Source organism: Salvia splendens, chromosome 19 (genome assembly GCF_004379255.2).
Source record: "Salvia splendens isolate huo1 chromosome 19, SspV2, whole genome shotgun sequence".
In the NCBI taxonomy this organism is placed as follows: domain Eukaryota; kingdom Viridiplantae; phylum Streptophyta; class Magnoliopsida; order Lamiales; family Lamiaceae; genus Salvia; species Salvia splendens.
Genome location: NC_056050.1, coordinates 114,129 through 127,930, shown reverse-complemented (window position 1 = coordinate 127,930; position 13,802 = coordinate 114,129). Strand labels below are relative to the sequence as shown.

At 38.8% G+C, this 13,802-nt stretch overlaps 2 protein-coding genes and 1 pseudogene across 2 annotated transcripts; 1 reads left to right on the top strand and 2 right to left on the bottom strand.

Moving 5' to 3' along the window:
* Window positions 1-634: 634 nt before the first annotated feature.
* LOC121780057 lies at window positions 635-2,979 on the bottom strand. The gene is made up of 4 exons (XM_042177583.1): window positions 2,897-2,979; window positions 2,643-2,694; window positions 729-953; window positions 635-649 (listed from the first exon to the last, which is right to left on the bottom strand). The coding sequence occupies exons 1-4, from the start codon at window positions 2,977-2,979 to the stop codon at window positions 635-637; spliced, it is 375 nt and encodes a 124-aa protein (XP_042033517.1).
* Window positions 2,782-4,952, top strand: LOC121779891 (annotated as a pseudogene).
* A 121-nt stretch (window positions 4,953-5,073) lies between these two features.
* On the bottom strand, window positions 5,074-11,752 carry LOC121779889 (bifunctional aspartokinase/homoserine dehydrogenase 1, chloroplastic-like). The gene is made up of 18 exons (XM_042177344.1): window positions 11,530-11,752; window positions 10,891-10,964; window positions 10,442-10,816; window positions 10,042-10,130; window positions 9,651-9,954; window positions 9,508-9,560; window positions 9,228-9,436; window positions 9,032-9,119; window positions 8,843-8,956; window positions 7,851-7,949; window positions 7,420-7,614; window positions 7,136-7,218; window positions 6,834-7,059; window positions 6,539-6,684; window positions 6,272-6,407; window positions 6,009-6,092; window positions 5,838-5,930; window positions 5,074-5,631 (listed from the first exon to the last, which is right to left on the bottom strand). The coding sequence occupies exons 1-18, from the start codon at window positions 11,655-11,657 to the stop codon at window positions 5,386-5,388; spliced, it is 2,742 nt and encodes a 913-aa protein (XP_042033278.1). The 5' UTR covers window positions 11,658-11,752; the 3' UTR covers window positions 5,074-5,385.
* Window positions 11,753-13,802: the final 2,050 nt, after the last annotated feature.

Below are 13,802 nucleotides of genomic sequence, written 5' to 3'. Positions count from 1 at the left end.
TAGATTAGATCTGGTGATATTTAGCTTAATCGTTTTGTTTAACGTTCGATTTGAAGTATGCTTTGTTTCTATGCTCTGTTTCGCTCTAGTTCATGTTTGTTTGATGAGGAAGATGATGATAATCGGTAGTTAGAATCAGATCCGCTTTAGTTTGTTAGTTGCAGCCTTTTCTGTCGGTAGCTATTTAGGGAAATCTGTTCTGTTACTTTTTTCTTATGCTCTGTTGTCTAGCTGTTTTAGGAAACTTATGTAGCTTGATCCAGGAAATTTGGTAAATGATTTAAAGTTAATTTTCAGTTTCAAATCATGATTGTAATTACATTTGAAGCACCTTCAGTTCTCTGGATCCAGTAGATAGAATAGATTAGATTTAATTTCCCAGGTCTAGTAGTTAAAACTCAATCCTCTTGTTGCGTGGCAGCAGCCGAACCCTCCAAAGTTCTCTTAATGCATTCCAAACCCTTCCGTCCTCGTGGATTCGATCCCAACTTCCCTATACTAGCAAATAGTATAGAGGGTTGAGGTTTTGAAGCGAGATTGTCGTTGTCAATTCTAAGAGTTCATGATCTCCTAGACCCTGTGCTCTAGTGAATCCTCTGGACCTAATAAGAGTTTACTTTTACATCAGCACACATCACATCAAATCCAGCTACATTCAAGAATCATATCATAAGAAAGAGAGATCAATACTGTGAAAAATATCCAGACCAGGTACTAATTTAGCCTACATTCCCTTCAGTATGTGATCCAGTGTTTCCTTTAGGCTGATCCGTCGGGATGGGAGTCGATTCCGTCTTGCTACTTCTTGCCGGTGCCATCGTAACTAGTTTTGCATTATTTACAGAAGACTTGTATTTTTTCATTTGATGAATGAGTGTGGCTTGAAGAGCTTTGGGTGAGAGCAATTTTGGTCTTTCGAGGACTTCCAGTGTCGAACTCCCAACAAATTTTTCCTGTTGAAGAGCATATATGAATTCATCAGTTATAATTTTTTTAAAAGAAAAGCAAGATTTTGCAACAAAAATGACATTGTATATATGCAGTTGATAAAAGGAATGTAGTAACGTCAGAAGTCTATCAACAAACGTGAAGCTGATTATTTTATTGAACAAGGCTGCTTTTCTCCATTCTACATTAATCACACTTCTGATTTTAACAAAAGCATAGAAGAATGGTCTCTTCATGCCGATACAAATGATAAAGCCAGCGGCGGATCCAGGTGGGGTCGAGTGTGGTCGGCCGACCCCACCACCGGCCACGGAGTGCCGCCGGAGAGTTCATTTCCTCAGCCTCCGACCCTACGCCGTTCGCGTCTCCGCCCCGCTTCACGCAGTGTGAGATGAGACTGAACAGAGGTAAAGGAAGGAAGTGAGGAAGGGAAACGTCTGGAATATCCTGGCAGATCGCGGCTGGGGAGGCGCTTTCAATTTTTTTTGCCGAGGAGAGAAACGAAATTGGGTTCGGTGAAGAATGAGGAGAGAGAATGGATATGTCACATAATTTTTCTTCCCAATATTTACCTAGTTACGATGCATCAAGACAGATATAGTCCATGGCCCCACAATTTGACTAAATTTTGAAAAATTAAATTTCTTAGTTTTCTAATTTTAAAATTTAATACTATGAATTTTGAGTTTTCTTTCTTTATTAAGTTGTATTAATTCTAAGAAGTGCATTAAAAATATATTCTTATCTAATAATTTTAATTAATTTTAAATATATATTTTCATATATCAATAAATCAACTTATCTAAATAAACAATATCTATAACTTAATTTCTTCTAATTTTAGTTTTATAATTTATATTTTCAACCTTATCATTCATATTACAATTATATTTTTAATTTTTAAAAATTTGAGCTGTTACAGAAAAAGTACACTCTTTTTGTCTCACCATAAGTGTCAACGTATCCTTTTTCTTGTATATATCATTTTTCTTTAATTGCGTGCAAAAAAAGTAAAACGCTTCACTTATGGCAGGACGAAGGAAGTACATTGTTTTCAGAATATCCATACTTGCATAAATTATTTAATTTAAATAATTTTTTTAATATTTATTATCTGATTCGACCCCACGATATTTAGTTTCTGGATCCGCCAATGGATAAAGCATAATCCAATGCTTGCAGCTTCTTAGTCTAAGGGGATTGATCAGCATACTCTTTCAATAATCAACTCTGATTTCAGAGCTAACTAGACTTGGTTCCTCCACATTATTGGCCTTCGTTTCCTCACCACCCGAAGTAAACGACACTAAAATCAAGCTCTAAATTCTCAGAGTTATCTTGACAAAAGAATACACTACTACCTTGACTAGCACTGATGACCTATGATTTGGACATCATAACTCTTCTCAGTAATTCTCAAATTTCCCAATTTCCTCTTAAATACTACTATATCATAATAAAACCTTTATTATTGTAAAAGCCTACCATTTAAATATGGAAGAAAGAGGAATACCCATAATAACACCCCAACTGCAATGCAAGCCGTTTACTTCAGCAAGCAATCAGCCAAATAAAAAATGGGAAATAGCTATAATAACAACCCAAACTTCTACCAAATAAAACTCCAAATTATATTTACTTCAGCAAGCAATCAACCAAACAAAGGAAGCAAATATGGAGATTTGGGTTCTTACCGTTTCAGATGCCTTCTGAATCAATGTTTTTGCTAGAGGAATGACGCAGAACCTTCAAACGCAAATAAAAAAACACCCAAATTTAAGTATTCTCTATCAGAAGTGAGCTCGAAATAAATTACTCATGAAATTACAGAATAATTTGTCTCGTAACCAAATAATATTTAGATGATTTTCAAGAAGAAATATGAAAATTCATACATTCCGCGGCCACCAGATAAGGCTTCGACCGTAAGTAATTTATTACGACTTACATCCAACCGTAGCGACGGTCGAAGAAGAGCCGTTTGGGAGGTGGTAAGGAAGCGGCAGCGACATTCACGGCGGCCGTCGGCATTTTTCTTCCAGCTGAAAACTAGGAGTACTATAATTTTTATTTATTTTTAATTTTTACAAACCCTTTACTTAATAACTTGAATTCGAAATTACACTCAACTACTATCTAAAGTTCTTATGTTTTGCAAAACAACCTGATACAAATTTTGAAATAATTGAATTTTAGTCCCAAATCCTTCTTCCCGCCAAAGTGCGTATATATAGTTTCATTTTGGTCGCTGATTGCGTCTTCTCTGCTTCGTCGAATGCCAATCTGCCGCAATCATGAATCCTGAGACAGATTACAGAGAATCAACACCTTCGCAACTATCAAATAAAGGTGATTTGCTTTCTATTTACCGTATCGTTTTTGATAATCTGATTCCTGCATAATTTATGTTTTATTTGATTTTGTTCCGTTTTGGATTTTTTTTAATTCTCGCATAGATATTCTTCCAGTGCTAGAAATGCTGGTTTTGTCTTTGGATCTGACGCTTATACACACAATCAGCTTGGATTTCCAAATGTTGCTGCTGTCTGCTGAATTTTCGAAAATGCAGTAGAATTTATTATCAGCGATTGTGAGGAATTTCAAGTTGTTTTGGGTTTAATGGTTAGGTTATGCCTATTTTATGCTCCTTCCAAATATAACTGGATGTAAAATCAAACATTTTTTAACAAAAAAAAATATGAGTACATAGATCTTATAATTATGAATCCAGCGTTTTGAGTTTGTCTTCTGATTGACGGTGATTAGATTTCAATCCGGTGAAGGTTGCAATGGAGTTTGTATCATGAGCACAACATGGAAAGATGAGCAGCATCCATCCTTTATCAGCTTCATATCTTCGTTCCTCACTGAGAATTCTTTTAGACTGAATTTTGTGTCGATTGCTCCAGTACTCTCTTTTTCTCTAGCTCATGGATACCTCCGTATGCACCATGCTTAGGTTTAATGTTGCTTCATTTTCAGGATTTCATCTTCAACTGTGGAGGCGTGTCCGTTGCCTTTATATTTGTGGCCAGCTGGGATTCTGGCTGCACTGAATCCATCTTCAGCAGGTGAATAATGTTCACCTTCCTAATAATCAAGAAAAGAAGATGCAATCTTCTAAATTTGTTATAAAATTAATTCTTATAAGGCTTCGTCTGCTGCTTGATGCAGAATTCAGAAGTTAAAGGAACAGTTTGCCCATTTCTATGTGGTTGTTACCCTCCCAACCAAGGACCAGAATGACTATTTCATACGCTCATATTTCAAGTTAGTTAATTCTCGGCTCATTCCAAACTATTTCAAGCTTTGTTAAGTACGTTCTTGGCTGAGAAATCTGCATTTTGTTTTTCAGACATGGCATGGAGTTTGGTAGGCCGACTTTCATCCCCGTGCAGGATTTGGAGATGGGTTTCGAGAAGATTGTAAAGATAGCACATGCTCGTGGAGGTGAGATCGTTAATTAAGCATCGTTATTCAGGATCTTGAATTGTACATTTATCTAAGGCATGTTCTTGCAGTTTGTAAGAAACATGATGCTATAGCAAAACTGAAAACTGAGGTTCGTTGATCAATCCTTTTTCTTGTTACTGTTAACCGTTAAGAAGTCATGTCATCTGTATTGCATGCTTAAAAAATTGTTCATGTGAATTTAGAGGGAGAAGTCAGTTCAATCCATGGATGTCTACGTCAAAGTGGTTACATCTATCCCTGGGATTGATAGCCATGATGCCATTGCGGTAATAATACAATTTGCTGATGATTTTCCCCTTTTCCATCCTTTGTTTGTTGTGGTATAAAACTGAGTTCTGATCTGCAGCTGAATCAAGCAATTGGTTCCATTGAAGCAATAGCAAAGGCATCAAAGGAGCACATTGTGGAGAACACCGATCTTTCAACTGAAAAGGCTGAAACTATTACCAGGTTTTTCAGAGACCCGAAATATTACCTTGGTATCAAATTAAAATGAAGTGATCATGCTTTAGTTTGTATATCTACCAGCTGAATTGAGGTTTCATGACTGCAATTTCTGCAGCAATACCGTTTTCATTGCGCATAATATCATGTTGTACATGCAAATTCATATTGCTGTCAAGAAAATAATGAACTTTTGCATGGAGAGAATTAGCCAGACATACAACCCCATTCCTCTAGGATACCTCATACTATCTTAGTCATCGTTGAATACACAGTTACTAAGTACTTGCTCTTAAAAGCATCAAACATCACTTCGAAGACTTACTCAACATGATCTGCTTACGAAGTTACAGTAGTTATGCCACTCATTGAGGCCACGAAATCTCATGGGAATAGAGACACAGAAACATGTCCAGGTATCAGAGGCTCGGGCTTGGACAGGGAAGAGATACAAAAAGGCAGGCATAAACTGGTTTAATTATAACCCTTCGTCCATTTCAAGCTCAGCTGTCATTGAACTTACGATGGCGCACCAAGATATGATGCAAGGCGCAATATGTCGCTGAATACTCCACCAGCTGTCACCTCAGCCCCAGCACCAGGGCCACGGACAATCAGCGGCTGCTTCTCGTACCTCTGAGTTGAGAATGCTATTATGTTATCAGATCCAGAAAGTTGGGCAAACGGATGCTCCTTCTTATATCTGCGTAGCTCCACTGTTCCTTTCTGGTTGACAACATCTACTACTCCAACGTATCTCAAGACCTTCAAATATTTCAAGATCATCATGAGTGCATGAACTGGGAGGTGTGGCAGCAGAAGGAGATATATAGTTTCTTATTTCTTTCTTATATCCACCATATCGCTGCAGGGTCACTCATCACCCATAAACATTGGTACCCCTAACTAGGTGTTATTTTATGATTCAAAGTTTTGCATGCTTTCTGAAAATAAAGCTTAAAAGTTCTTACTTCTCCAGTAGCTTCAGCCTCCTGCCTTTGCTTTGCCAAGTCTTGATCATACTTATGGAGCTGCTCCATAAACTCCTCAGCTGAAGCTATATCCTGGCACAAGCCATAAGAAATCGAATCAGAGATATGTACTAGTGATTGAGGAGCCTCATTAATTGAGTTTGTTCATGCCTTCAGTGGGTCCGGTACTAGACTCTGAATGGGAATGTCTGATAATTCCAGCTTCAACCCAGATTCTCGGGCAAGGATTATCACCTGTGCCATTCAAACATTTGACAAGTGCAAAATTATCTCACTGGAGTTGCACTTAGGAAAATGAAACTAGTAGAGGTAAAGAAGGTAGCCCTATGAGGAGAATTTGTTGTCTGAGGTTCTACTATTAGTTTCCAGAAGCTAGGCAAAATTCAATATGCGTTATGATGTAGCAGATATACCTTTCGAGCAACATCTGTCCCAGATAAATCATCTCTTGGATCAGGTTCGGTATAACCTGCATCTTTTGCCTCCTTCACCACTTCACTAAATGCCCTTGCACCCTTGAAGTTGTTAAATATGTAACTTAAAGTCCCACTGCATGACCACATATAAAGTAAAATAAGTCTTTACGATAAGCAGAAGCTTCTCTTGCTAACAAACTGAGAGATGAATGATGCTAAACTGCCTCAAAATAAAGCTACAGAAGGAATGCGTCGAACACTAACCTAAATATGCCTTCAATTCGTAATATTTTATCCCCAGTTTCAAGGAGTCCTTGCAAAGTGCTAATGATTGGTAAACCAGCTCCAACAGTTCCTTCATAAAAGTAATGCGTGTAGGACTGTCGCTGAAGAGTTCTCAGTTTCAAATACTACAAGAGGAATTCAAAAAAAAAAAGACAAAAAGTTGTCATTACAATTAACAATTGTGTATAAAAAATATCATGTGCATACATAGATTAGAAAGATGTTCAGAACAACTTCAGCTACCACAGATGCAGTATTGATCATTAATCCGTACCTGCTCAAGTGGTCCGGAATTGGCTTTCTTATTTGGGGTGACGACATGGATCCCTCGACGCAACCAATCATGGTAATGGCTTGCAATAGATGAGTCTGCAGTGCAATCTACTATGACAGTATTTGGGATAAAATGATTGTTGTGCACATGTCGAACAAACTTCTCCATGTCCGCCTTTTCCCCTTTCTCCTCTAGTTGATCTCTCCATGTCGACAAGTCAACTCCCCTGTAATAATCAAGTGCAAGGTTGTCAAATCCAAAGGCATGTGTACTGGTTATTGTAGTTAAATTCAAAAACTTACATATCACTCAAGAGCATAGTCTTTGATCCGGTTAAACCCAACACACGAAGATCAATGTTAGAATTTTCCTTGAGGACTGCTGCCTACATGGTTAGATGAAATACATAAGTGTATGAAGGAGGCATATCTTCATTGATTTGAAAAGCACAGAGATCAGAAATAAGCCAATAAATCATGCAGATGACAAAACATAGATGGTAAAAGAAACGAATCAGAAAAGAAAAGACTATTGTTACGGATATTGATTGCCAAAAGATTTAAGGGCGATCGTTTGCCAAGTGTACCTGTTCCTTGAGCTGATCGAGCAATGTGCCTCCAATCAATCCTGGTCCAATGATACCCATTGCTATTGTAGTTCTGGATAGATAAAATCTGGAGTGCACAGCTCGTAATGCCTTTACACAATCTTCCCGTTTCACAACTACGGTGACATTATACTCCGAGCAGCCTTGGGCTATAGCACGTATATTGATATTAGCCTGTAGAAGGAAGGACATAATTAAGATTTTACATCTGATTCTCGCCCCCCCCCCCCCCCTAAAAAGAGACGATTTTGCATTTATCTTTATAATTCTTTTCTAGTGATAAGTTACTGTGTTACTCTACCGAAACAGTATTTATAGATAATCCATGGAGAGGTAGGTACATTAAATGTGTACAAGGAAGGTATCATAAACCTTAAGTACTACTCCATAAAATATGATAGTTTTCATACCTTGGCAAGTGCACTGAAAAGTGTGGCACTAACTCCTGGGGTACTTGCCATTTTCTGGCCGACTGCAGCCAAAATGCTACAATTGGGAATTACCGCGATCTGTAAGATGTCCAACATAATCAAGAAATTAAACTTACAAATATTTTGAGAACAAGTATTATAGATAGTTATTGTAGAAGATATATAATGCTTCATATATGCAGCAATTATTAACTACACAACAATAGTGCATGCTTGCTTAAAGGTAAAATAATATTGACGATTCTCAAAATCAAATGTATTACTGATTACGTCAATGTGTATTCGGATCACACAAGTAGCTGTTTGTAACATGAAACATAGAGGCAAGACACGAATGAAGTAGCACTTATAATATTAAATGTGAACTTCTCTACCCACATCCAGTGTAATTCTTTTATTAAAGAGTATAAAATAAAGAATGAACAGATGTAGTAGTTCAATACGCTTATATGTTGGAAGTAGATTCTGACAGATGTAGTTCAATACTCCCTCCATACCACAATAGGAGTCCTATTTGGTTCGGGCACGGGTTTAAAGAAATGCAAAGAAAAGTGGGTTGAATAAGTTAGTGGAATGTGGGTCCCACTTATATATATTAGTTTAATAATAAAATGTGAGTGAGTGAAATAAGTTGGTGGAATGTGATACCTACTTACCATTTATGGTAAAAGTGAAATAGGACTTATTGTGGGACGGACAGATATGGCAAAGTAGGACCCTTATTGCGGGACGGAGGAAGTATCATTTTTCAGATGAGAGGGGACCAGTAATGTGCTTACATCAAACATACTAATTAGTATTTCAATTAATGAGGAAAATCTCCCACCATTGTACAACATCAATGAATGAACTCGATGACCACGAGATTATCTGAAACGATTATGTAATCACGCTACAAAATACTTACATCTTTCTTAAAGCAGACATAACATGGTAGACTTTTCAGGTGGTGAAACTTTTCATATAAGTACCTGAGAAAGACGACCAGCACTCAAGGCCTGGCGAAATCTAGACTCTAATGCTGCAGCTACAGCCTTGACTTCTTTTTCAGGCACAGCAAAACACACGGAATGCTCACTACTGGCCTGTGTCGAAGGATTCATCAGATTCTCAATGAAAGGTTAACATTATGCATGGGGGAAACACGTGAGTAAAACTACCTGGGATATCATAATCACATTTGCTCCTACATCTTTCACAGCACCAAAAATAGCACTAGAAGTACCTGGAACCCCAGCCATTCCAGTTCTGCAGAATATATTTGTGACTAAGAGCTATGTAACAGAGACGGAAGAACGAGCTGAGCATTGACTTGATAGTCCACAATTATCACAATTCTATGAATTGAAAGCTCACCCTTCAACATTTACAAGGGCCAAATTGTCTATTGTTGCAAACCCTTTCACTGCAAACTCCCACCCATCTTCATTTTCAAAATCAGCAGGCCGGCAGATTGATGTACCAGGTGCAGAGAGGTTGAAAATATTTCTTATTACAATTGGAATGTCATATTTCATGACAGGAATAATTGTTCGAGGATGTAAGACATTTGCCCCAAAGTATGACTGCATAGATAAAACTGGTTAATGGCTGATACATTGTTGAAACCTAGGACTCATTACTAGAAAAGTCTTACCATTTCCCATGCCTCCTGATAAGACAATTTGTTCAAAACCACAGCCTCACTAACTGCCACAGACGAAGAGAAAGAGGATATTACTGAAATGACTTCAAAGGCTAGACTTTAACAAATTAAGTATGCAGACAACTGGAACAAACCTTTTCTGGGATCTGCACTGTACACACCATCCACGTCTGTCCAAATCGTGACTTGACGTGCTTGGAACAGGGCACCCATGATAGCAGCAGAAAAGTCACTTCCGTCTCGCTTCAAAGTTGTGGGAATATTCTCAGGTGTACTGGCAATAAACCCAGTCGCAACAATTATGTCAGATGAATTTTGGGAGTACCACTTCTCAAGTCTTCGGCCTGACTCCACGTAATCTGGGTCAACTTGATCAGAACTTGTAGGATTTACTACGAGGACATCTCTAGTGTCCATGCAAGCACATTTTAACCCACTCTACAAAAACCAAGCAAATTTTTTAAAGAAAATTATATTGGTAAGTACAGAAAACTCATAATTAAATGCCTAGAATATATGAATCACCTTTCTGATAACAGAAGACAGTAGTTCTGCTGACCATAACTCGCCATGTCCAGCCACAAAGTCGGAAAAGGATTCAGTTGCGTGACCAGCTGCAGTACATCAAGAATTCTTGTCAATACTCAAATGCAACTCAAACATCAAGGAAAGGTCATGTCAGTAAGTGAAAGCAAACAAATAAGTATGTATGATTGAACTTTAAATTTGTACCACGCATAGATTGACACTGCCACAAAATCAAATCGCTATTTAATTCCTTTTTCTATAGGCAAGAGAATAATTCAGTAACGTTGAATAACTAAAACTGTGGAGTAGTGCATTTTTTTGCATAGGTAGGACAGAGTAATTTTCTTATCAAACCTCATATATCTAAGTGTTGGCCGTTATCTACAAACACACATACCGATATATATTGCACGCAGCATAGCCTTCAGGTTGTTTATGTCCTTATGTAACCGTGCCAAGAATTTGTTCAGATCATCTCCCTTGAGTAGATCAATTGCTGTCGACTTGTGCTTCTCCAGAACAGTATCCAGTGCAGTTACATAGGAATCATCCCGAGCCTGCGCCTTGTGTATAAGATCATACATCATATCCGTCACCTTTGACATTGCAGAAACGACAACCAATTTTCTCTCCGACTCATCCTTAACAACAATGTTAGCAACATTTTGTATTCTTTCAGAAGTTCCAACACAGGTGCCACCAAATTTATGAATGGACCAAGTGTCGCCTTTTGGAAGTTTAACTTGCTCGACAGCTTCGTCCAGTAGAACATCTAGGGATTTAGACACCTTATTAGTACAAGATACATGCTCATGAGTTCTAGTGAACGAAAAATTCTAGGTGAACCTGCACTAGTGACTGAAGCAAACAGGTTAAAATTCGACGAGTCCCTTCCTTGCAACTGAGAATTGCAGCACACTCTGTGACGAAGAGACCCAAATCAGTCTTCAGAAGTTAGTTTAGATAAATTATAACTAAACAAAATCCAGAAAAACAATCACCACAAAACTCCAACCTGGAAACTCAAGAAATAAGTTTCAAGATCATAAAGAATGCAAGTTTCCAGCTTTGAAGTTGAAAATATTGCTAAAAGTATGAAATCTTAGCTTAAGTAAGAAAAGTGACTGCAATTTTGTAGTCATGACAAAACACAGAACCTAAAACTGAAAACCATAAATTTATCAATACCATACATTCATCACCCTGTCAAGGTTATAGCTCCAAAATGCAGATGTGACGCCATTTACAGCAAACCCACATAGAATTGAATCAAGAATTTATTAAAGCTAAAAATTGAATTGTGGGCTCTCAAAAAAAAAGCCAAACATAGCTGCATGCATTGGCATACACATATCACTGCAAAATCAATACATGATGAAACTCAAGAACTGAATCTTTAGTACTTAACTATCAAAAAAAAAATCTTCAATCTTTAGACGCTAAAATCCAAAAAGAAAAGAGCCCCATTGGTTGAGAATCTTATACCTGAAAATGGGGGGTCGATGTAGGAGAGAGGAAGGGTAGATCTTGTTGAGTGTTGTGATGGAATTCTTGGGCATGGAAGAGAGATTTGGTAAGGAATATGATGGAGTGAGGGAAGATGCGAACGCCATTGTTGGTGATTGATTTGCAGAGCTAACTGAGTGTGTGTGTCTGGCGGCTGATTGTTACTGATAAATGTGGTGAGGTGAAAAAGGAAACTCAGCTTAATTTATTCTAATAGTGTTTCTCTCTCCTCTCCTCTCCTCTCCCCTCCCTTTAATTGAAGAAAAAATTATTTTTACTTAGTAAAAAATTATTTTTTACTTAGTAAAAAATAAAATTTACATTTAGCACTTCCTTTATTAGGGCACCCACAACAGTGCTCTTGCTAACAAGCACGATTGTAGGCCCGACACCACTATTCCTGCCTGCTCTTAGACAAGAGCACAACATCCACAGCTGTGCTCTTCTGCAAAGACGAGCACAATTCATTTTAAATAAAAACATTTCCATAACATTAAAAAAATTGAAATAATATTACAAATTACAAATAAAATAAAAAAGACATAATTAAAATCCTAAAAAATAAAAATTACATAATTAAAATCCTAAAAATTAAAAATTACATAATAAAAATACTAAAAATTAAAAATTACATAATTAAAGCTAAAAATATCCCCGTGGAAGACTACTCATCTGGCGGCACTACCCCCAATTATTTTTGGAGGCCCAATATCATGGCCTCGTGCGATCGAAGTTGTGAGGGGGTCATAGTTGACCTATCAGCCATATTGAGTTGGGCCAAAAGGGTCCACAACGAGTTGGTAGGGGGTGGAGGTGGCGCATAGGGAACGGGAAAGGGAGCGGGGTTCGGAGCATCGCCGGATGGAGTCGCGGCGCGACAGGGGTTGGCCGCCGCCTTCTTCCTTCCTTGCGGTCGGAGTTGGGAACCGCTCGGGCCGGCGTCGGGGCTACCCAAGTTAGCTCCGGCGAGTTGGCTAACCACGTCTTCGGAGCCAGAGTCGGATAGGAATATCGACCTTGACCGTTTGGAGAAGCCGCTAGAGGAGGATGTTACGTCTCCCTTGTACTTCGGATGCGACGGCGTCTCCTGCCAAATGTTGAGGTACTTGAACGCCTTGTAGTTCATGGATTGGTAGGTCGACATGGCGGAACTGATGATGTCGACCTCACTCTGGCCGCTTCCCGCCGACTGCTCTTCCTGGAGGTAATACCCTTGGAACTTGTTAATTTCTTCGTTGGCTCGGTAGATGGCGTTGCGCACCATACTCTCGTTGCGCTCGATTGTTCCCTCCGGCCGGTTTTCATTGTACCAGCGACAGATGGGCCACCAAAAGTGATCGCCGGATTGATTCGTGCCAACCTCCGGATCTTCGGAGATTGACAAATACCCCTTGAACAATTGCTCCATCTCCGCCGGCGAGTACGGTGTGTGGACACCGCGAGTAGGAGGAGTCGGAGTTTGGGAAGGGACGGTCGACCTCGCTCTAGGCTCGGGTGTCCAAATGTATCGCCCTTCGGGGGCATCTTGGTCGTCGATTGGGTATGGCCGGTAGCCACCCGGAACGCCCGAACTTTGGGTTTGAGGAGGGGCCGAATATTCCGTTTCCGGACTAGGAAACGGTTGTGAACCGAACCAATCGGAGTTCCAACCGTAGGAGCCCGGAGGGTGATCGCCTTGGCCGGACATTGTTATGTTGTATGTGTGGAAGAAATGAAGATGAGAGAATGTAGATGAGAATGGAAATGATAGAATGTAGATGAGAATGGAAATGAGAGAATTTGGTGTGAATTTTTGGGTGTGAAAGTGGGGTATTTATAGATAAAAATGTGTATTTTTGGGAGGGAAAAAATAAAAAAAATAAAAAGTGGTAGAAAACAGTAAAAACGGATATATTTTTTTTGGGATGTGGAAATTGTTTTTAATCGGGTTTTTTAATTAAAAACCGATTTAAAAAAATATAAATTTCAAAGGCAACGTCATAGCACGCCACGTCACCTACTCGCTAGCACGGACGTGCTCGATGCATCGAGCAGCGCCGTGCCAACGACGCGAGCGCAGCGGCGGACGAGCTCTTCCGTGCCGCTGGCACGGACGGACGGACGTCGTCCGTCCTCCGTTGCAGATGCTCTTATGATTTATAGTCAAGTTTTATTTGGCATATATTTTTAAAATATAAAAGAATATCGATAGAAAAAGTCAAATTAAAAACTATTTTTTATATATATTAAAGACATAATATAATATGAGTAAA